The following is a 21,312-nucleotide window of genomic DNA, read 5'->3' as shown; positions in this document are numbered from 1 at the left end:
GGGGAGTAGGGGACGTACTTTGAGGTGAGCGGGAATGTCAATAGGTATGATGAGTTTGGGGTCAGTAATGATAGGCGCATTGAGCTGTAGGCGTTAAACAAGGTGCTTGCCGGGGACGTTCTGCCTAGTCTGCTTAGTTGGCTCATGCCGTGCGCCTCTATCAGCTCTTAAACCGTGTTGTCCACCCCTGTTCCTTTTCCTGGCAGTAGAGGTGCCGGGTGGGAGTTGCAGAGCAGCTTTGTATATCGTGCGGAGAAGGAAATTGATTTTGACGAGTTCTCAATTAAAGGGAGAAAGTAGGGTAGAGCATAAGTGATTCGGCTAACAACGAGGGCTTGAACGGAGAAGAGTCTGTCTGCTTCCTTAAGCCTGTGTTTTTGGAGGCGCTCTCGTGAAGGATTCCGATGGTTTGGGTAACAGATGAGAAGAGGCACTTAGTGTAGTCTGTGTTTGAACGATTACGGTTTATCACTAAGCCGATAATTTTCCTTTGTGGGACGGCTGGCCAACGCTTTGCATCTACGTAGATTTAGTTGTTGGGAGTTGTGCAGTTTCCTTGCTTTGAAGGGAGCAAAAAACTTTACCCGGACCTGCCGGCGTCCTTATATGTGTTGAGGCAGTGCAATGGCGTGTTTCCGTCTCCAAAACGCCGTAACACCAAAACTTCCGGTGACGTCACACAAAAATAAAAAACAAAAAACAAATACGCAGAAGCCGTTTATGCATTAAGTAGTAATAAGGATACTTATAAAAAGTAAAAATATTGCTGCGCGTGTAAGCATTTGCATCGAAACGTTTCACGCATTAACGAAAGTGGGGCGGATGCGCCACGAGCGCCTACTAGTGGCACTAGTGGTAGAAAGCACCCGTAAAAAAAAAAAAAGAAACAATGGCGTTTTCTGATGTGTGCGATTCGTCCCACGAAGTTTGTGTAGGAACTGTACGAATGTAGTACATCATAAGGCTCTAAAGTCGTCTGCGCCGTGTGTGTCTTGCCAAGTCGTCATTTGTGCGTGAGGAAGTCGTGGTGGGCTGTTTTTACTCGTATCGTCGTCACCTATCTCCTGCCGAGAACGTCCTGGCTTTATTTGTTGCTGGTGTATGTGTGTCTGTGTAAAATCTCCCTGATGGAATTTGAGTGGCTTTGTTCTACGACAGCAGTGGTGACAAGCTACAAGGGTTCTTTTTCTGGCTGTGAACATGGGCTCACCCGACGTTAAACGTGAGGCCTACGTAGCTGGTGTTACAACTCACATTCTAGTTCACTCTAATGACAACGGAAGGTATCCTTTACGGAGTGGTTTCGCAGGTTGCTCTGGGTGGTAGTACAATCGGAGCAACGATGCGTTTTTATCCTGTACACAATCGTCTGAGACTGCGTATCTTACAAACAAAGCACTATGAACGAGCGCGAATATTGTTCAGGTAATCAAATGCGCTGGCGTTATATAGAGTGTTTCATGACTGCTATGGACTATGGTTGTTCGTAAGCATAAGTAGTTATGTCGGCTGTACAGATGCACTGCACTGCACATCGTGTGTGTGTGCGTGCGTGCGTGTGTGTGTGTGTGTACGCATATTACAGAGGTGGTGCCACATGTTGGCATCTACGGATAATATGGTGGCACCTGGTGCTTCTGCGAGCCACTACATCTTTCCCTCCCGGGGAACAAACAATCATTAGACTAGACAGTCCTGTCTGCACAAATCACCAATACGGTCACTGTTTGTGTGCAGAAATCACCAATACAGTCACTGTCTGTATGAGCCCTGACAGCTGTCGAATCACTGCATGTAATCTTGGAAGTGCACTGGAGGTCTGCGATTTCTCCTGGGCCGGTCAGGTGGTGGCCCTGGCATTGAGTCCATTTCCCTCTACCGGTACACTGCACTCCTCAGTGCCAGAGCCTGGAGCCAGACTTTGTGGCTGCGAACCTTGCGGCTGTGGTGGGCTCGGTGGCACATGTGGTGGTACAGCGCGTGAAGACTCAAGTTTATCTGCGGATGAACTTGCAGATTGTGTTTGTGGCGGACCCCCAGGTGCAGTGATCCAAGTCTTCGATGGTGCAGCTGTACTTTGGTAGTCCGTCAACAGGGGCATGTTGTACGTGCAAGAGTTGTCCTTAGTTTCTTGCCCTGGTGATGCCTCTTTTGGTACCGCTGATAGCTGTGAAGCGTTCCAAGTTAGACCGTCTTCCAGATAGAAGGACCAGCGGCCAATTTTTTTGAGGATTTTTAATAGTGGTCCATAACTTGGAGCCAGGAACTGGCCCAGGAACTGGTTTCTTCACTCGTATGTAGGTGCCAACTAGGAACTTGGGGACTCTTGCAGCTCGCTGTTGCTCAGCGTATGCCTTACTTTTTCGTTCACACTCTGGGACTCTTTTTCCTAGCGGGCTCATCTCCCGTGAAGGATTTGTGCTGAAGTCAGCTGTCAGCTGACCAATGACGTCCAAAGAAGTTCTCATGTGTCGGCCATGTAGAAGAACAGCCGGGGAGAGACCGGTGGTGCTGCGAGGGGTGGCTCTGTATACTCCCAAGTACTCGGTCACAGTTTCCTTCACTGGACGCTGCTCGAGCAGAGCCAGTTGAATGTATGACTTCAGTATACGATCAAATCTCAACGAGACCACTTGCCTGTGGGTTGTACACGGCAGAAAAGATGTGGTTGATTCACGGTCTTCAAGGAAGGACTCAAATTCCCTTGATGTGAAGTCGACCATGAACAGACACTATTTCAGTAGGGTAACCCTCACGTACGAAGAGTGCTAGAAGCAACTTCGTCACTGTGTGAGTGGTAGCGTCAGTGCAAAAAGCCACTTCTGGCCATTTTGAAAAATAATCAACTACTTAAATGGCAAATCGGTAGTCCCCAGGTGCACGCTGAAAAGGAGCAACAACGTCAATAGCTATCTTGTCCCAAGGTTTGTCAGGAAGAGGAATTGGCTGAAGTGGTGTGGGTGAGATCTTGGCACTTTTTTCCGCGTGCTGACAAACGGAACTGCAGATAGCTGTTTCATCATGTTTGACTAACCCTGGCCATCATACTTCTCTTGTAGGCATTGTTTGGTTTTCACGATACGAGGGTGGGATTTGTGAGCCAGCTGGACAAAAGTTGCTGTGAGCTTGACAGGAACTACGATGCGCTTAGTACGGAAGAGCATGCCATCAACTGCTGTCAACTCCTTTTGGACTTCATAGTATGGAGTCAGCTTAGGTGCCTGATTCTTGCGGGGCGGCCACGATGTCTGCACGTAACAGGAAACTTCTCGTAGAGTGTTATCCTCCACTGTCACTTGTCTCAGTTCATCTTGACGTACAGACGTCACCAGAGACACTATTTCTTCAGACTCGCGTGGTTTCGTGGTGGGCGGTGACAACTTGTTTGAGTGCTGTGGATGCATTTCGGGGCGTAGCATTTTGGGGCCTTGTGTCAACGTTTTACTTGGTTTGTGTCAATGTTTGGCCACAGTAAGGCAGTGTAATTCTGTGCCCACAATCTGGAGGCCAAAAGCTTGTACGGCATCAATACCCAGAAGTGATGTTCCACTTGGGTAATGTGGAAAGTCACTACAGCTGTTTCCAATTTGTGCACAGTGAGGGCAGGGAACTGTCCACGCACAGGAATTTGTCGACGTGAAAAATCCAGTAATGTTAGTTGCGATTTCTTCAGCTCGGCGTGGTCTCTGAACAGGTTTTGAAAGCTTTGTTCTCCCATTATCGATACAGCTGAGTCAGTGTCCACTAAAAATTTTATGATGTGCCGGGGTGATGCCAGAGAAACAGGTTGAACCCCGACATCAAAGTAGACACCCGTACGCTTAATTATCAGTGTGAACAGTAAGAATGTTCATGATACTCTCAGCGTCTTCCTCTGGAACAATTTCGGCGACTCTTCCACACCCGCGACGCAAACTTCCACAGTACTGTTGAAAGTGACCTTGAGGCGGCCACACGTGAAGCAGGTTCAACTGCGGGCTACGGAGGTTGACAGTTGTCAGTTTTGTGTGCCGCAATTTCCACACGCGGCTGTGTTTCTGGAGTACGGGATGACAGCGCCACTACATAGGACACTACAGTAGTATTCTTTACAAGTTATGAAAAAGGAACCAAAGACATTGCTGGATTTGGACCCCGTCATTGCAGAAAGCTGAAAGTATGTGGCCCCGCGGCATTACTTCACGTGTTTTTGATAAATTGATTTTAAAAATCCACTTACACGCAGTGTTTCATTATGCCTGCTACGCTGCTGGTTCGTTGTTCCCGTTGCTAATGAAAGTGGCATCAAAGGGGCCGACTAAGGGTGTACTGATCTCAAATTGCCGTTATTTTGTTGGCAGTGTTGGATTCTGTCTGAAGTGTCGTCAGCTATTAGTTATTTTGGAATTGTGCAGTGCATTTCTGAGAAATGAACCCAGCAGTTTATCTTTCCTTTATTTTTCTTCAGAGTTTGTAAAATGACCTTCGTGAGCAATAAAAATGTGCTTTTGAAATTGTGCTTCATAGTGATGGCTGGAGTTTCATGATTACATTTTGGTGCTTGTGCAGTTTAACAGTAGAGTATAAATTTTTCCAAAGGAGTTTACAAAGTGTATTGGCAAACAGTCAGGTGTCCAGCGTCCCCTTACAACGATAGAGCCATTATTCTACCAAGTGGGACAATTTTTTCAGAGACTTCCCATAAATATTTAGTTTGTTTAGATTCAACACCTCTTCCATACACTTGGAAGTTATTATTGTTCTAGCAACTATGACGAGTTGGAGGGGCTTTAGAGTGATGTGTCACTGATTTTCAAGCATGCACAGTTGCGTCTGATTATGCAGCTGCTGTAAGAATAGAAAATGATGCGGCATATCAGAATAGTTCAGGACCTTAGCGCTTCATGTTGCTGCATTTCAATAATATTCTGGCTGTACAGCTGCAGTAAGAATAGGAACCGGTTGCCCAGCAGGTTGCAATGGTTTGATGTCAGTCCTTCGAGGTGCTAATGTTGCTCCTTTGCAGAGGTGGGCTGTTGCTTCTGACTAGAAGGCTATGGCAAGAATTGCAGACTTATGTAGTACGCTGGAATGGATTCATGTGAGGCCCTCGGGCTGTAAAGCCGCTGCTTCTCAAGCACACCTCGTTTACAGCCATGAAGCCGCGGTGAGAGAACATGCCAGTGCTTGAGACTGTGAAGTTGGTGCTTCTCATGAACACAACAATGTAATTTTTGTATAGGACCCACACCTCCACCATCACCTTTGCGTGCACAGCCTGGACAGCTTTCATGGTGCGGAAAACACTACTCGAACACTGCGCCATGAAATAATTTTCTTTATGTTGTGCGACGGCTTATGAAGATACAGCATCACTTTCACCTTGTTTTCATGGGGATTGTGCATTTTCGTTTTGCCTTTTAAACTTAATACAGAGGCAGTCTGCAACTGCCTTAAGCACTGGTGTCAGAAAACCCTCTGCAGAAAAGCCTATGAGTCTGGCGGTCAGTGTGTTCCTGGATTACGTGGACACAACTTTTCTGCAGTGCACTGCAGAAACGGAATGTGGCTATGCCTCATCAGCGATGGCTCAGAGGTACTGCACTTGCCTCATATGGGGGAAGTACTGGGTTCGAATCTGCGCACCGCCGGGCACCCACTGGTTTCTTTAATGGGTACAGGTGTCCCTGGTCGAGTGCGGACTTTTGAAAGGATAACTCACGCCTGGAAAGCTGCCTTTACCCTTGCGAGGGGCTTCCGACCTTTGTCAATCTGGTGGGGCCCCGGCCTTCTACAACACCGCATTGCCGAAGGGAGGAAGAGTCTGGCGGCATGTCCTACCACAGGCGGTTACTGAGTAGAGTGTGCAACGTTGCTGTGGAAGTCACCATGTGCATTCATGTGCCTTGGTGGTGCCGGGCACCTATTGAGAAAATAGGTACAAGCCTGGTGCTCGGCCCTTGTTACCACTAGAAGATGCTCCTGGCGTGTGACTACACTTGAAAAGTTGACCCAGCTTGTACAGGAATCACCTCTATAAAATTAGGTGGCTAGAAAGTGCAATTTTTTTTTTGGTTTGTGTCCCCACACGATTGATCAAATCAATATAAGAAAAAGGGACTGCTAGCACACATCTTCACCTCAAAAATTGCAATTAATGGGACAAAAAGTCTACGCAAATTGTAGCAAAAACTGGAAAGCGACAATAAAGTACATAAGTAGTTTACTGAAACACTGGCACTGTCGCCAATTACTGAAATTTTAGAAATTGGAGCTGAGCTGGTGGTAGATAGCGGCATTGGAGTTGTATAGAATAAGTGAAAAAAGTTTTGTCAGTGGCACCTGCATGATTTCGGTGACACAGGTTTTGGGAAATACATTCTCAGATGTAGGCTATAATTTATATTTTAAGCACCTGCAATGCAGCCTACTAGGGAATGGTGCTATGAGATGCCCCGTACCCTACACTGTACCAACAAAGTGACGTGACTCTGGTCTCTGAACCACTGTTAGATGGTACGGTCAATAAACAAAACCGTTCGCAAATGACAGTCAACAGGTGCAGTTTAATTTTAACGCTCTCTTTATCTGCTTTTGCTGCTAACCTTCCAATTTTGACACATACGCGTTCTGGGGAAATAGAAATTTCGAGAAATGTGAGCACGGCCCCTGCAAAAATGGTCCCAACTCAGCGATTATATCACCGTTTGTTAGCTGGCTGAGAAAGGAATCGTGCAATGTACTTTCCGCCCTTGCATTTCAGAAATAAAATACACAGAACTACAACTTTTTCGGAGGCTGTGTTTTTGTTCGTGAACTTGACTAAAAATAGTTACTACAGGTGCAGGATGCGCTTTTTATCAAGCGAAGATAAGGTGACGGGGATTTCGAGAAAGCCCTTGCTTATATCGTTCCGTCTACTCGGAACGCCAAGCAGCTTTCCCTGCTCACAACTCGCATAGAAGGCAGTCTGTGTGCATTTTTACCATACCGCTACCGCTCACTGTTAATTAGTAAATACCCTTAATAATTACATTGATAATTACAGGTTCGGCGACGGGCCTCGGGGCAAGAAACCGCACTGAAATGGTCCATGTGAAAAGCTTGGCATACTGCTGAACAACAAAGCGATCACAACCATCACAACCATTGTCACTCGAGAATGTTAACACAAGCAGCGCGCCATCGCCTCCTGTACGATGATCGCACTCGCCCACTGTTTATTATTATATTATTATTATTTTTTTATAACTGCTGCTACCACTAGTAGGCGCTCGTGGCGCATCCGCCCCACTTTCGTTAATGCGTGAAACGTTTCGATGCAAATGCTTACACATGCAGCAATATTTTTACTTTTTATGAGTATCCTTATTACTACTTAATGCATAAACGGCTTCTGCGTATTTGTTTTTTGTTTTTTTATTTTTGTGTGACGTCACCGGAAGTTTTGGTGTTACGGCGTTTTGGAGACGGAAACACGCAGTGCAATGGCGGGGGGGGGGGGGGGGGAGCGGAGGCAGCGCCACGCCCCGCGTGGTGGTCGGAGCGATGTGCGGTTGTGGGCACGACGGCGTTCGTGCTCTTTCAGCAACCCAAGCGTGTTACGGGGGAAATCAGGGTCGTAAGACTCCCACGGGCAACCTTCAGGCAGCCGTTGTACCTTCACACCAACGCATCAACGAGGCCAATTTGCTTACAAAACCTCTTTATTGGTTCCCAGGGGGATTGCAGCGATCAATTTCACCCCAGGGTGCAGTTCATCTTTGTTTTCCAGTGATTGTCGTCGTAGACCGTAACTGCGTCCATCTTTCGGTTTATTCACAACATTATTTTGTATTGACTGCAATACTGGTGCACTGAAAAAAGGGAAAGAATATAGGCTATAAGCTAAGATTTGTTAACGTGTATTCTTTAACAAACTGCAACAGTGCTGGGGACTGTATAGTGTGAGCACGCCCACCCTATTTCTCACTGAAAAAGAACTGTGCGTTCTAGATCCGGCTGTGCACGTTTTATAATGATAGAGTAAACGTAGCGACACGTGCCCCAATAGCGTGGTAACTAAAAGGGGGAATATCTGCCTCTATGTTTGTGTATGTGTGTGCGAGTGTGCGTAAGCGGTATAAATGCGTTGCCTCTTCTTAATGAAGCTTGTTGAATGTAACGCTATGTGCAATGTCGTCCCTCTTTATTCTCCGTCTTTGTTGAGCGAGTGAAACGCAGTATCTTGTTGATTTTCCAAAGTTTCCCACGTATTTTAAGGGGGAAAATAATGAAGCCTAGACATGAGTTTATCATAACACACCCTTTTCAAATGCACCTCACCATCTTCCTTCAACGGAGCATTGCGTTGTGTTTGCCGCACTAGCAGCAGCTCCAGTTTCTACTTCCACGTGGTTCGGGGCGTCATTTCTATTGCGAAGATACTATGCACACCACGACCTCTGATCGTAACATTCGATTTCCTTAAGCATTGGCGCCCTGACCGACAAATAAATCGCCATGACTATCCCAAGTTAAGCCACGGGTGCCCATGCAGAGAAGAGTCTTGGTAATGACAACAAATGCCCAGGTGAACAAACAGTTTAAGCTGCGTACGCTAAAAGACGGCAGTCGGTGATAGCCTACTAATAAGGTTGTAGGCAATGAAGAAGGCAAGGAGATATCGATGCACTCATCACGGCTATCTTCCTTTACGCCTTGCCTTAGCCCCATCCCAAAGACCATTGGCATGGAAATTTGGGCTTGTTGGTTCATAACTTACAAATATATAGCGCAGAAGACGAGAGACACAGACAAGTAGACACACGCCGTGTGTGTCTACTTGTCTGTGTCTCTCATCTTCTGCGCTATATATATTTAACCATTGGCATGGCACGCTGCAGGTAGTGGGTGATAAAACGTTGAAGAATCACCACTTCTTTTTCGATGTTCGTGTGTGCGCTACGGGCAATTTAATTACGAAAAGAGCTGAACTCACAGCGGCATCTGTCTGGTGCAGGTCAGCTATGCTCGTGCACATCACTTATCGAGAACAGCGCGCAAGAGGGCCAAGCTCGTCGCGCAATCAACAACATGGTCCCGGTCAGGTGCGGAGGGTTAGGCCTAACCATGATTCTTGCTCGGCGCCCCATCACCGCTGAAAGGCGAAATAAACAAATAGAAAACGTCCTTCCACTACAGAGGCAGCCGACCAGCGGCACGCGGTATTTTAAAACGTGCAGAAAATCAGCGCATGCGTCGAAATTCAGAGCTTGGAAGACATAACTATGACGCTGCATTTCTCGGAGGCCGTGCGGCCCTTATCACTCATTCTTTGTATTCCCGTGTATGACATACGGTACTTACGAAATAAGAGAAAACGGAGTTCCCCAGTGCGCCGTTAAAACTAAAGCAAGCTAGAATGAATAGCTCTATGTTCTGTGCGCCTGCGTCTTGATTGTGTTACGTGTAAATATATGACATCTGCGCATCTGGCCTCGGTGCACTGTCTTCACATGCGTGTGGAAGCGTCAGCTATAGCGGAACGTGCAATTTCCAAGTTTTCATTCAAGCACTCGGATCGCAATGGCCACGGCCCTTTGCAAATACGACTACAGCAGTCTTCCGTACCATGTCTGGCTCCGAATCCTTTCCTACGCGGACACCGACGCGCTGCTCGCCATCGAAGCCACCGCGCCTTGCTTCAGTGACATCGTCAGAGATGAGCGCCTTCTGAAGAGCATAGTGTGCACACCAAGTTCCGACGAAAGGACGCTACGGCGGTTCTTCTTGAAGCGTGTGACGCGCAATGTGAAGGTTCTGGACGTGTCCAACTGCATAGTGGCCGCACCAGACGTCATCCTCTCCTGCGTCGGAACCTGCCCCACACTAACGGAGCTCCGCTGCGTCAACTGTCCGTTGCCCTACAGTGGTTTGCTGATGGTCTTGGTGGAATTGCTTCCCAATCTTCAGCGCCTAGACTGGTCTTTCTTCGGGAACGACCTCAGCGGTAACTACATGCGCCGCTTCACGGCCCAGTACAACGAGAGGGCGATACCGCAGTTGCGCAGCACGTACGTGGAAGTAGCGTGTCAGGGCGCGGACAACCACGCACTCCTGAGCTTCCTACTGCAGCGTTGCATCCGTCTTCAGAAGTTGCACCTCCATGCCCTTTACGGTGACTTCACGGAAGAAACAGCCATGTGTGTCGGCTCTGCGGCGTTCGCCGCAGCCTCGGACCCGATATTGGTGTTCTCGGCAGAGCTTGACGCGCTACGAGACGAGCAGCCGTTTTTCACCTCGCAATACCTTCGGTTGTTACAGCTACCGTCGAACTGCTCGGACAGGGCCACTGTGGGCGCAAACCTGGTATTTCTTACAGCTTCCACCGCCGGCGATAGTAGCCCGCATACCCTCGCTATTCCTCGATCCGTCGAAATAGCTCGCTTCAAGCAAGTTGTCGTGGCACTAAGGAACGACGTTGGTGTTGAAACTAGGCTGATGGAAGCAGCAATCGAAATGACTTGGACGCATATCGAAGCGCTCACACTCTTCTTGGTGCCCTATTCAGCCTCAAGCGCTGGCCCCGCGTTCAGGACACCCCTTATATCCTTCCTTAATTCCTTCAGAGTTCTCACGGAGCTGAACCTGAACTCGTTTCACTTCACCAGTGGCATGGACTGCTGCCACATTCTAGCTGCGGTCCCCATGAGGCTTCGAGCGCTGTCTCTCGCGCCATGTGGCATCAATCGGAAGCGTTCTTTCAGAAACTTGGCGAAGGTGTCATCACAGCTAGAGGAACTGGACGTGAGGATGAACTGTGACATTCTTAGCGTATACTGCCCGTCCTGTAGCCAGCCTTTCCGAGTACGTGGAAGAGATGCGGCTATTCTTCAGCAATCCAGTTCACTCAGGCGCTTTACTCTTTTCAATGTCGTGGCACTTCATTCCCTCGACTTCGTCGCCAATCTCCGCACGTACGAGCTGCGGCTTTCCTTCATGGCTAATTGGTGCGAAGTCTCTCAGACATATATGATTCGCAACCTGCTCCGCTGCAAAGATGATCTGCGATCGCTTGTTCTGAGAGACAGCGTGGTGTCCCGTGACCTTCAGTTCTACCAGGAGGAACTTGACACCCTCAGAGGCCTATATCACCTCAGCCTCGATGTGAGCACGCCGTGCGACACCGAGAAAGTCGGGTCCTTTTTAAACCACATGACTGCCCGACTTCCAGTCTTGAAGTCGCTTCACTTGCACTACGTGAGTGGCAATAACTGCGTGCGGACACTGACTTGGTTGCGGGAACCAGCCTGGCACCGCGAAACAAGTCAAGCAGATCGTCAGTCTCCTGGAGCCCTGCTTGTGGACAGGCAGTGCATCGGCTGTTCGATGGCCACTTTCATTGGTCTGGCCAAGCCTCGCAACCGCAGGCAGAACTGCTTGTAGATCCTTTTCTACAGGAATTCAAGTCACCTTTAATGTTAGATGGCGTAGCATGACACTATTCTTTTTAGCACCACATTGACAACTTGGAAACATTCGGGAGCTGTAGTTATCTTGATGCATGCACATCAGTTTTTGTTGCATTGCCGTCCAATTATCTTGTATTTAGGAGTGTGCCATTGGTTTTGTGTCGAACATCTGAAGGCCTTACTCCAGTATGTTGACGTAGTCTTTGCAGGCGTGGCCGAATTGTTCTTGCTGCTATCTTAAGTGTTGCCACTATATTAGCGGGACAGTTGTGTGAACAGCGTTTTATTCCGTTACATTAGCTTTTATCCTCGTGACTAAGGTAGCGTCTAATCTGTATGCTGGTGGAGTGTTGGTGTAGCGCCAAACGCGCGTTATACGGGCCACTTCTCGTGAAAGTATACGCATCGTTTTGAAATATAGCTGGCACGTTGTGCAGCTATTGTTATAACAAAAGATGTATATACGGATGTGTCATGCTGCTGTTACATTTGTTTTGTTGGAATAAACAGCCTTAAGGAATTGATCGTTTAGTGACCTCCCTGAGCGGTAAAGGTGAATAGTGCCTAAATATTGCTGCCCCCTGCAGAAGACTGCGAAGAAGTCGCGCTATTTTCTGGTTTCGCCCCGCAACTCTGGTCTTCCGCTTGGTTGTTTGGTGTGAACTCCATGGGTGTGAACGCCGAGACCACCGAGACCATGCCAAGCAACGTACAGTCCGCAAAAGGCTTGTCTATAACGTGCGCGCTGCGTGCTCCCGAATGCGCAGGAGACATCTGGTGATAACGCCTGGTTTGAGAACGGTAGAATGGGAAGCATGCGCGACCGGCATCAGCGCGATGGCTGTTTTCCTTGTCGCTGTGCCCGGTGTCTTGGCTTCCGTACCTTCTTTCGCCGTGATAAGCGCTGCCAGCACTTCCGGGCCGGGAAACAATAGTGGAGTTCAGCGATTGGTAGTACAGCGTTGGCTGCGTCAGAGTCCTTCAATGCTCTGGCTGCGCTTAAGTGCGCGCAACGTTAAATTTTTGCGGCGGCCTACGCAATTTAGACAGCAGTTTTTTTTTTTTTTGTTTTTTTTTTGCGTATGCGAGAAAACGAACAGCAATCGCCGAAAACGCACCGCTGCTGGTGTTTTAGAGGGACTAGATATCGGTCCGTGATTGCTTGCACAGTGGTATTTTGGCGTTCGCCGCGCAGGAACCGGATGCATAAGTGCCGGTGGTGCACGCGGAACTTATGCAGCTATTGGCAGAACGATAACGCAATAAACAGCTGTGCGCCAAAGCTAATGCAGATGAAAAAAATCGCGCCAATTCACCCCGTGAATGTGGTTGGAAAGCAAAGCTGTAAACGGCACCCATAACGATTACCCATGCGACGTCACTTAAATTCACTCACATCGCTCTACAAATAGCAAAACCAGAGAGAAGTGAAATGCACTTAACCACACCATTTATTACTTCAAAGAGACATTCTTGTTAAGGTTAAATCAATGCATGAAGCATGAACGGTGTTTGGTTGAGTTGTATTGGTGTAGCACAAGAGTGAAACTTTTTTTATAAAATTAAAGTAAGCTCCAACCCGGTGTTAGACGATCTGTCTTCTCCGTCTCTGCGCCGCGGACGGAGGCGACGAGATTTGGGGCAGAGAAGGAGCAGGGGGAAGAAATACTTCTGTTCAGATTTCTGAACGGCCCAGAGTGCAGCCCTGGGGAGTGATTCCTTCTTCCGTGGGGCCCATATGCAGTCCGCGCGCCTGTGTTCTGTCCACCCACTGAAGCTGGGTAGGTAAAGAGGGCCTGGACAGCAGCATCTCCCATTGCTCTGGTTGGGTAGTTGACGGAAAGAGAGGAGGGTGCTCAAGGCTAAAGCCGCACACCCCGATTACGGGGCGGAGTGTTCCTACTTCTGAGCAAAATTTACATTCAGCGTCGTAGCGATTCGGATGCGTTAAGTGAAGACGCGTTGGCTGTGGGAAGGAGCCCGGATTGTATAAGCCGTAGGGTAGTTTGTTGTTCTCTGGAAAGGTCAGGGTAAGGCGAAGGTACGGTCTGTCTCAGAATGCGATAATGCTGGGTTATCTCCCTGAACGTGACAAGCGGGTGACTGACCTCGTGCAGCTCCATAGCATGGGAGGTAAAAGCACAGGCTTGTTGGGTGGGCGTATTTGTTGTCCTCCATTGAAGTGTGAGGGGGGTGTCCAGATGAGCTGAATGAAACCGTTTGGGGAGTGGTTTTTTAGCACGCGCAGTGCAGGTCAGGACACCCAACCCTACTGGTAATTCCAGTAGGTTTGCTGGGAATCAATGACTACCCTCCGAACCCCTGGTTGAGCGAGAGCCAAGGTGATGGCTGCCTCTTCTGCTGGCGTCATTTCTTGGGTCCTAAGAGAGGTACACGCAAGGAGGTTGGTTCTGAAGGTAGCCACGATAATGGCGTATCGCTGCCCTCGATGTTTGGAGGCGTCTGTGTAGATAACTGCATGATTCCCATCGAGGGTGGTGTTTAGCGCTTGAGCCCGTGCTTTTCGGGTGACCGTCGTCATGTGAGGGGTTCATATTTCTAAGCAAAGGGAGCATCTTTAGTTTTACTTGCCAAGAGTGTGGGAGTACGTCAAGCGGAGTGAGATTCTGGGCTGCCCAGCCAATCTGGTGAAGCATGCGGTTACCCATCGCAGTTCTGAGTCGGACCTTATGGTTAGAAAGATGGCCTTATATCAGCTCTTCCACGGTGTTGTGGAGCCCCGTGCTAAGCAGCCTCTGTTTGGACGCACTCATAAGAAGACCAATGGCCTGCTCGACCGCCTTTCTAAACATTATATAAAGCGTCTCTATGTCTTCCTTGTCTAGAAGAAGACAGGGGGTTGACGTAAGTAACTCTCGAGAGGACAAAAGCTTCAATTAATCGAAAGGTACCGGATTCCTTTAGGCCTCGCTTCTTGGTGGCAACTCGCCTGATCATGTGTATGATTTGATTAATGCTGTTTTTGAGGCGCTGCAAGGAGACGCCACTCCTGATGTTAGCCTCGAGATGTAGGCCCAGCTAGGATCTTGATGCTGGGGCTTGGAGTGATGGCCTGGCCATCAAGGATTATTTGAGTGTATTCCTTGGTTTGGCGTGAGGGCGGATGACAAGGAGCTGTGATTGTTTACGTGAACACTGGATGCCACAGGCTTTAGCACATTGGCGTAGTAGAAGTGAGATGTCATGCATTGGTGTGAGCTTCCTTTAATTTTTGTAACTCTTAGCACATGAGTAAGGTGCGCACAGGGCCGCTAGATGGGCGTGACTGGTCGCGTGACGCTTTCACGTGGCATTCAGCGAGAACGCAGGGGGTAAACCCGTAGATGTGCTTGGTTAGTACACCACCTGTCTTCCCCGTCTTCGTGTGGGCTCGTAGCTAAATCGGTAAGACAACGGGCTCGCGCGCCTTGTTAGTCTATTAGTTCCAGGTTCGATTCCCGGCGTTGCCTGGTAATTCTTTTATTTGTTAGCTGGAGTTTTCTGGTGACACCAACGGTCGCGAAAGAACCCTTGGGGGGTAGAGGTAAAAAGCTTTGCTTTAAAACTCGCACAGGGCGCGCTAAGGCGGGTGGGTAATCTGCGCGTTTGTTTCCCGGCACGGCAGGGCAGGCTTGTAGCGCTTATTACAGTCAAAGAACGTGTGGAAGCGAAGGCAACGGGCACAGCCAGGAGGGACACAGCAATCGCGCCGATACGGGCCACGGATGCTTCCCTTGTACCTATCTCAAATCACGCGTTATCACTAGGTGTCTCCCGCGCAGTCCGGAGCACGCCGCTCGAGCGTTATAGACAAGCCTTTTGCCGACTGTACACCAAAGCTTCATGCACGTTTGCACCTCGTTTGTGTGTATACAGCGGATTGTTGAGTGCGCGAAAGAAGAAATGATGGCATTGAAGTGTAATTAAACCTGGTCTGAGCATACTGTCCACAGTCGAGAAGGCACGCGCTATGCTTTGCTTATCAGACTAGCAATGGTCATTGATCAAAACAATGGCAGCTGCATAACGATCAATACGTGGCGGATGTCATCAGTCGGCTCCATCTTTCCGGCTACGCTAATCGCCGCTGTACGTACTAGTCTTTTTATTCCTAATGCCGCTGTGATCACGGGTACGCAAGCTTAGCACTGGGAAATTGGGCGGGGTATTGAATTTAAGACTCATCGATGAACTGGTATTCTTGTAGTAAGAGGGGGGACGGTGTAATATTAGTACAGGGTGTTACGATGATAATTAGAACACTTTAATATTTTTTTCCTGAGGCGTTGCGCTGCTGAGCACGAGGTCGCAGGTTCGATTCCCGGCCGCGGCGGCCGCTTTCTGATGGAGGCGAAAAGCAAAAACGCCCGTGTGTACGAGATTTCGGCGCACGTTAAAGATCATCACGTGGACAAAAATAATCCGGAGCCCTCCACTACGGCGCACCTCATCGCCTGAGTTGCGTCGGCGCGTTAAACCCTACAATCAATCAGAATCAATCAATATTTTTTCCTGGGCGAACCGCTCCTCGGTTCGCGCTCAAACGTCACCCGAAGGTCGAATTTTGTCGTCTATTTTGTTTGACACCGAGTACAACGACGGAACTTACCTGTTGATGTGTTTATTCTGAAAATAAATATTTTCCCCTATGGGAAATGGCAGCCGATTTGGACGTGCAAGCCAGGGCAAGCTGATCTTTGAACGACGGAGCCGCGTGGGGTATGCAGAGCGAAACGGGCGGAGGGGATTCACAGTATGAAGGAGTCATATGAGGTATTAGATGATCAGAAAATATGTTTCGTCCCTAGTTTAAGGTGATCACAAATAGTTGTATAACAGCTGATACAAATCATAATAACCCCGCACGGGGCACCTTGAGTATTCATGGTGACGGTGAGCAGCGACACCACGGACCCCGAGCTCCCATACATAAGCTGTGTCTAACCGTGGCGAGGTGTTTAAAGGTGAAGGGTAGAAACCGCAAACGGTGGCCGTCGGAGCCTTGGTCAAGCTCCGGCGAGCTCCGGGGCCTCTTTGACTACCAGGGAAACGTCAAAAGACAAAGTACCCCTGTTCCCTGCTTACACTATGGCGCATGGTATTTTCAAAAACCTCTTTCCAAACTGATCGGGCCCCGAAAGGGTCCCCACCGAAGCAACGAAGTTACTGTCCAACAGCTAAATATTTTGTGCACCACAGAACTTTCCCAAATTCCTCGTGATTCACTCTCTTAAAGCTGAAATTGCACTCGCAAGCAAGTTCGTGTTCAATGTGGCACGATTCCTTGAATATATTGTTGGTAGCAATTATAAGGCAAAGAAACTGATGTACTTGTCGAAGTATACACCAAGAACCAGTAAGACAAGCTTCTAAACCAGACTGATATGTGTGACCTCAAAGTAGCTGTCTCAGCGCACCGCACCCTGAACACTTCGCAGGGGGTAATCGCTGCAATGGAACTTTTAAATTAAAGAGTGCAAGATCTTCGTGAAGGCCTGTGTGATCAAGGTGTAACGGCTGTAAAACGAATTACTATGAGACGCGACGGCAAAGAAATCAGGACCAAACATGTTGTACAAACCTTTCACAGAAGCTCTTTCCCTCAGACCATCAATGCTGCTTTCATTCGCTGGCAGGTTCGCCCTTACATTCCAAACCCTCGCAGATGCTTCAAGTGTCAGCGTTATGGGCATGGTACCACCACATGCAGAGGTAGGCTGACATGCGGAAAATGTGCTCAGCATGGCCACCCAACCGAAAATTGCTCCAACAACAGATTCAAATGCTCAAACTGCGAAAATCCCCACCCAGCCTATTCCCGGTCTTGTGACGTCTTCAAAAACGAAAAGCAAATCATTCATTTGAAAGACACCGAAAACATCACTTCTGCCGAAGCGCGCAAAAAGCACTCTATGTTCTCGTCTAGAGCATATGCCGATGCAGCTCGCCGGGGGGCGGAGCGGTGTCTTGTCTCGGCAGCGACCCAGTAGTGCAGTGCAGACACGGTCCTGCCCCTGCCCCCCTCTGGGTTGCCCAAAGCAGCCCAGGACACTGCTCCGCCGGTTGGGGGCCACCTGCCCGGTTTTGGACCGGTCCGACCAGTTTTTTAAACAGCGGGCCGGTTGCCGGTTTATACCTAAATCCGGCCGTCATTTGCCGGTTTTTTGGCCCTCAGGCCATGATTATGTACGTTTTGGCGTTTTATTAGCGTTAATTCAACAACTAAGACAAGCTTCTCAAAGACGCGAGCACAGAAAATATGCGCGCGAGCGCGCTGCCTGAGATAGAGGGGGACCTAGGGAAGGAACAAAACAACGAAATGCTGCCGCTGCGGTAAGCAATTGCGGTTACTTTTCAGTGAAGCACATACAGAGCAATAACCAAGCTCTCAATCACGTCCAGTACAAACTTTATGTTGATTGCTCTCTAAGAAATCTCTACAATAAATGGCACTGCATGTCAAAAACATGGCGTCTTTTTTTCTACACAAATTAAACATTCGGTATAACATGCCCCCCCCCCCCCCCCCCCCCCCGATAGGCCGGTTTTTTTCTCTGGGGAAAGGTGGCAACTCTAGAACCACCGGTGGTAGTGGCGTCCACCACCACTGCCGTGAGGGAGTCTGCACTCCCCAGTCCTCTTTCACTGGCCCCCGAAGGCCTGACGGGCAAGGAAGTGGTAGTCGCTGGCTCTTCTGCGAACGCTGCTCTGCTGCAGCCTCCTGTGGCACGCACATCCAGCACTCCTAGGGGTGCACGGGTGAAAGAGCCTGACCCGTCAGCTACTCCTTTTGCCATAAGATGAAGAGATGGGTTGACGCAGGCCTCACCGGCTTCACAAACGTTCAAAGAAAGGCGCCATTCCCTTGAGTGCCAGAAAAAGCCACCTCCAAAAGTTCAACCACCCAAAAAACAAATGATACTGGAGAAACATAACACACTAAACTTCCTCTTGTAGTAAATAAAATATAGAAGAAAGCCTAATTCACTCAAATTGTAGAGGCCTAATGAAAAATCTTGACGACATATATAAAATCCTTAAAGAGTACCAGCCAAGCATATTATGTCTCCAAGAAACACATGTGAATAGTCAACAAACTAACTTTCTTAGGCAATACACTATCTTTCGAAAAGACAGAGCCGGCTGCACTCATTCGTCAGGTGGTGTAGCTTTAGTTGTTAAAAAGTCAGTGGCCTGCCAAAAACTAAACCTACAAACTAATCTAGAAGCTGTAGCGATTAGGGCCATTATTTTTGGTAGGCTAACAACTACATGCTCCATATACATCGCACCGGCTATCACCTAACAACTACAGAGTTTCAAATTTTGATAGATCAACTTAAGGCACCATTCTTATTTGTAGGAGATTTGAATGCTCACCACCTGCTCTGGGGTTCAGCACGGGCCGACCCTCGAGGGCGACTCCTAGAAAAATACTTGTCCTCCGGCACTTGTCTGTTCAATAAGAAACAAGCACTTTTTTCAGCGCAACACACAATACATTTTCTTCTATGGACCTAGCGCTGGGTTACACCCCTCTATTTACTTTAGTTGAATGAAGTGTTGCTCCAAATCAATATGGCAGTGTTCACTTTACTTTCCTGTCATAGTTCAGTTGGTTCACAACCCTGCAATTTCAACCATCCCAACAAGGTTTAAAGAGAGGGAGCAAGCTGAAAGATGTTCAAAGACTTATCTGAGCTTTTTACACATTCGTACAGGATCTAGACATTGGCCAAGCCACAGACATTGCGCATATTATCGATGCCGCACATTCCTCCATTCCTCGAGGTTCAATAAACACAAAAAACAGGCCAAGACCATGGTGGAACGATGAGTGTAGGACTGCACGCAAAGACCAAAATAAAGCTTGGGGAACCTTCAGAAGACATCCAACAGTTGAAAACCTCATAGCATTTAAACGAGCAAAAGCCAAAGGGAGACGCATTCGACGTACTGCGAAAACAGAGCTGGAGAACATTCCTGACCTCTATAAATTCATTCACTGATACACACAAGGTATGGAAAAGAATAAGAGCGCTAAAGGGTCAGAACACGAACACTCTCCCACTTATTAGCACAACAGGTGACACACTAGAGCCAATGCCCTTGGCCAGGCCAATGCCCTTGGCAAGCATTTTGAACATAGCTCCATCTCTACTCACTATTCAACAGAATTGCTTTATCATCAAAAGATTGCAGAACGTAAACCTCTTCACAACAAAAAAATATCACTCGACGGTTATAATTCTACACGACAAAAAAATTCACCACTGCTCTTTCATCATGTAGGAAAATAGCTCCAGGGGCAGACAACATAACCTACGAGATGATAAAACATTTACACCAAGACACGCTTGAAGCAATTCCTTACCTTTTTAACTGGATATGGCAAACAGGACGACTGCCAAAATCATGGAAGGAGGCAATTGTTATTCCTGTGCTGAAGTAAGGAAGAGACTCAGGTCTACCTAGTAGCTACGGACCAATAGCTCTTACAAGCTGCTTGCGTAAATTGTTAGGAAAGATAATAGACCGGCGTTGGCTATACTTGGAGTTTCATGGTGTACTGGATAATCACCAATAGGTTTTCGAGTACATCGTTCCACAAACGACAATCTTGTGGGCTTTGAATCTTATGGGCCAGATGCTTTTGTTCGCAAACAATCTTCCATTTCCGTATTTTTTTACTTAGACAAGGCGTACGATACCACGTGGCACCATGCAATTTTACTGGACTTAGACTCGCTTGTAGTCTGCGGAAACATGTTAAATTTCATTACAAGCTACTGAACCTACCCTACCCTGTCTGTTCTAGATGTGCCTTCATCAGTTATCTTGGCTTTTTTGTCACCACTTCTGTGTTGGAGGCTGGAGCCGCTATGTCTGCGTATACTGAAAGACAATGATGTCCCTGGATTTGCATTTTTAAGGGGGCATTCTAGCATATGCCGATAAAGTAGCTTTCATTTGCACTGACAAGACAAGCGTATAAGATGTTCTCAGCAGTGCTCCAGATTTTGAGATATCTAAGGTGGTGCCCTGAGTTTCGAGAGGAGCTGTGGTTTTCTGCTTGGAGATAGGGGCACGAAACCTCATTTTTGTGCATGAGTCCTTGACCTTAGCTATTTCGGTGTTCCCCTCTGGTACACCGCCAGCAAGCGAGTAGCTGGGAGCCTTCCATCTTTTCGCGTGCCGATGCGTGCAATGCTTTTATCGTTACGCATCTCCTTTTTCTTATGGGTGTTACGTACTTCACGCCTCAGATTATAGGCATTTCAGGGGGTTTTGCAAAGTTTGGATATAGTGCGAAGGTTGATACGATGTAGACTGCTGTGCTGACGACGAAACAGGTATCCAATGGCCGGAAGTTAGGCTTGACGTCACGCTTTCACATTTAAAGGGACACAGTGAATTCGTCAAGCTCCCGTTTTTGTTTGCGCTGCGTAAACTGGCTCAAATTAACACCATTTTCGTCGTTTATCCGGGCGATAAGGCGGTATTTATTTCATAAAGCCTGAAAGAAGAAAAACTACCATCCGCGGTTTGCGGCGGCTGCCCCAATAACCGCAGTGACGCCAGGTAAATGTACTACGTGATTGGAAGATGTCCAAGATTAGCATTCAAACACGTTTCTATTTCGGTTATGTGAAACATGCTTGGCATCCGACGTTGTCGTTGGATGGACATTCTCTATATCTCAGTAATAACCATACTCCGCTTCTGCCCTGTTGTCGGCTGTAAAATGCCTAGGATAACCCTCCCAGGACGGCTTGGAATCGTAGTAATCACTAGCCGAGGCCTACGCAGTGGATGAACGCCCTCCGCGTCACCGCAGACGCTCAAATGCCCTGGTCTTTTCCCCCATCTTTGCAGCTTG

General features: G+C 48.1%; 1 protein-coding gene across 1 annotated transcript; it reads left to right on the top strand.

Moving 5' to 3' along the window:
- The first annotated feature begins 9,317 nt into the window (after positions 1-9,317).
- On the top strand, positions 9,318-11,952 carry LOC144158968 (uncharacterized). Its single transcript, XM_077690183.1, has one exon. The coding sequence runs from the start codon at positions 9,547-9,549 to the stop codon at positions 11,404-11,406; it is 1,860 nt and encodes a 619-aa protein (XP_077546309.1). The 5' UTR covers positions 9,318-9,546; the 3' UTR covers positions 11,407-11,952.
- Positions 11,953-21,312: the final 9,360 nt, after the last annotated feature.

Source organism: Haemaphysalis longicornis, unplaced genomic scaffold (assembly GCF_048455015.1).
Source record: "Haemaphysalis longicornis isolate Haplotype H1 unplaced genomic scaffold, Haemaphysalis longicornis Haplotype H1 scaffold_10, whole genome shotgun sequence".
NCBI lineage: Eukaryota > Metazoa > Arthropoda > Arachnida > Ixodida > Ixodidae > Haemaphysalis > Haemaphysalis longicornis.
This window is presented reverse-complemented; position numbering and strand designations above follow the sequence as displayed.

What these genes read in the sequence shown, in the direction of transcription:
- LOC144158968 (XM_077690183.1), top strand. Translation starts at nt 9,547, where the DNA reads ATGGCCACGGCCCTTTGCAAATACGACTACAGCAGTCTTCCGTACCAT.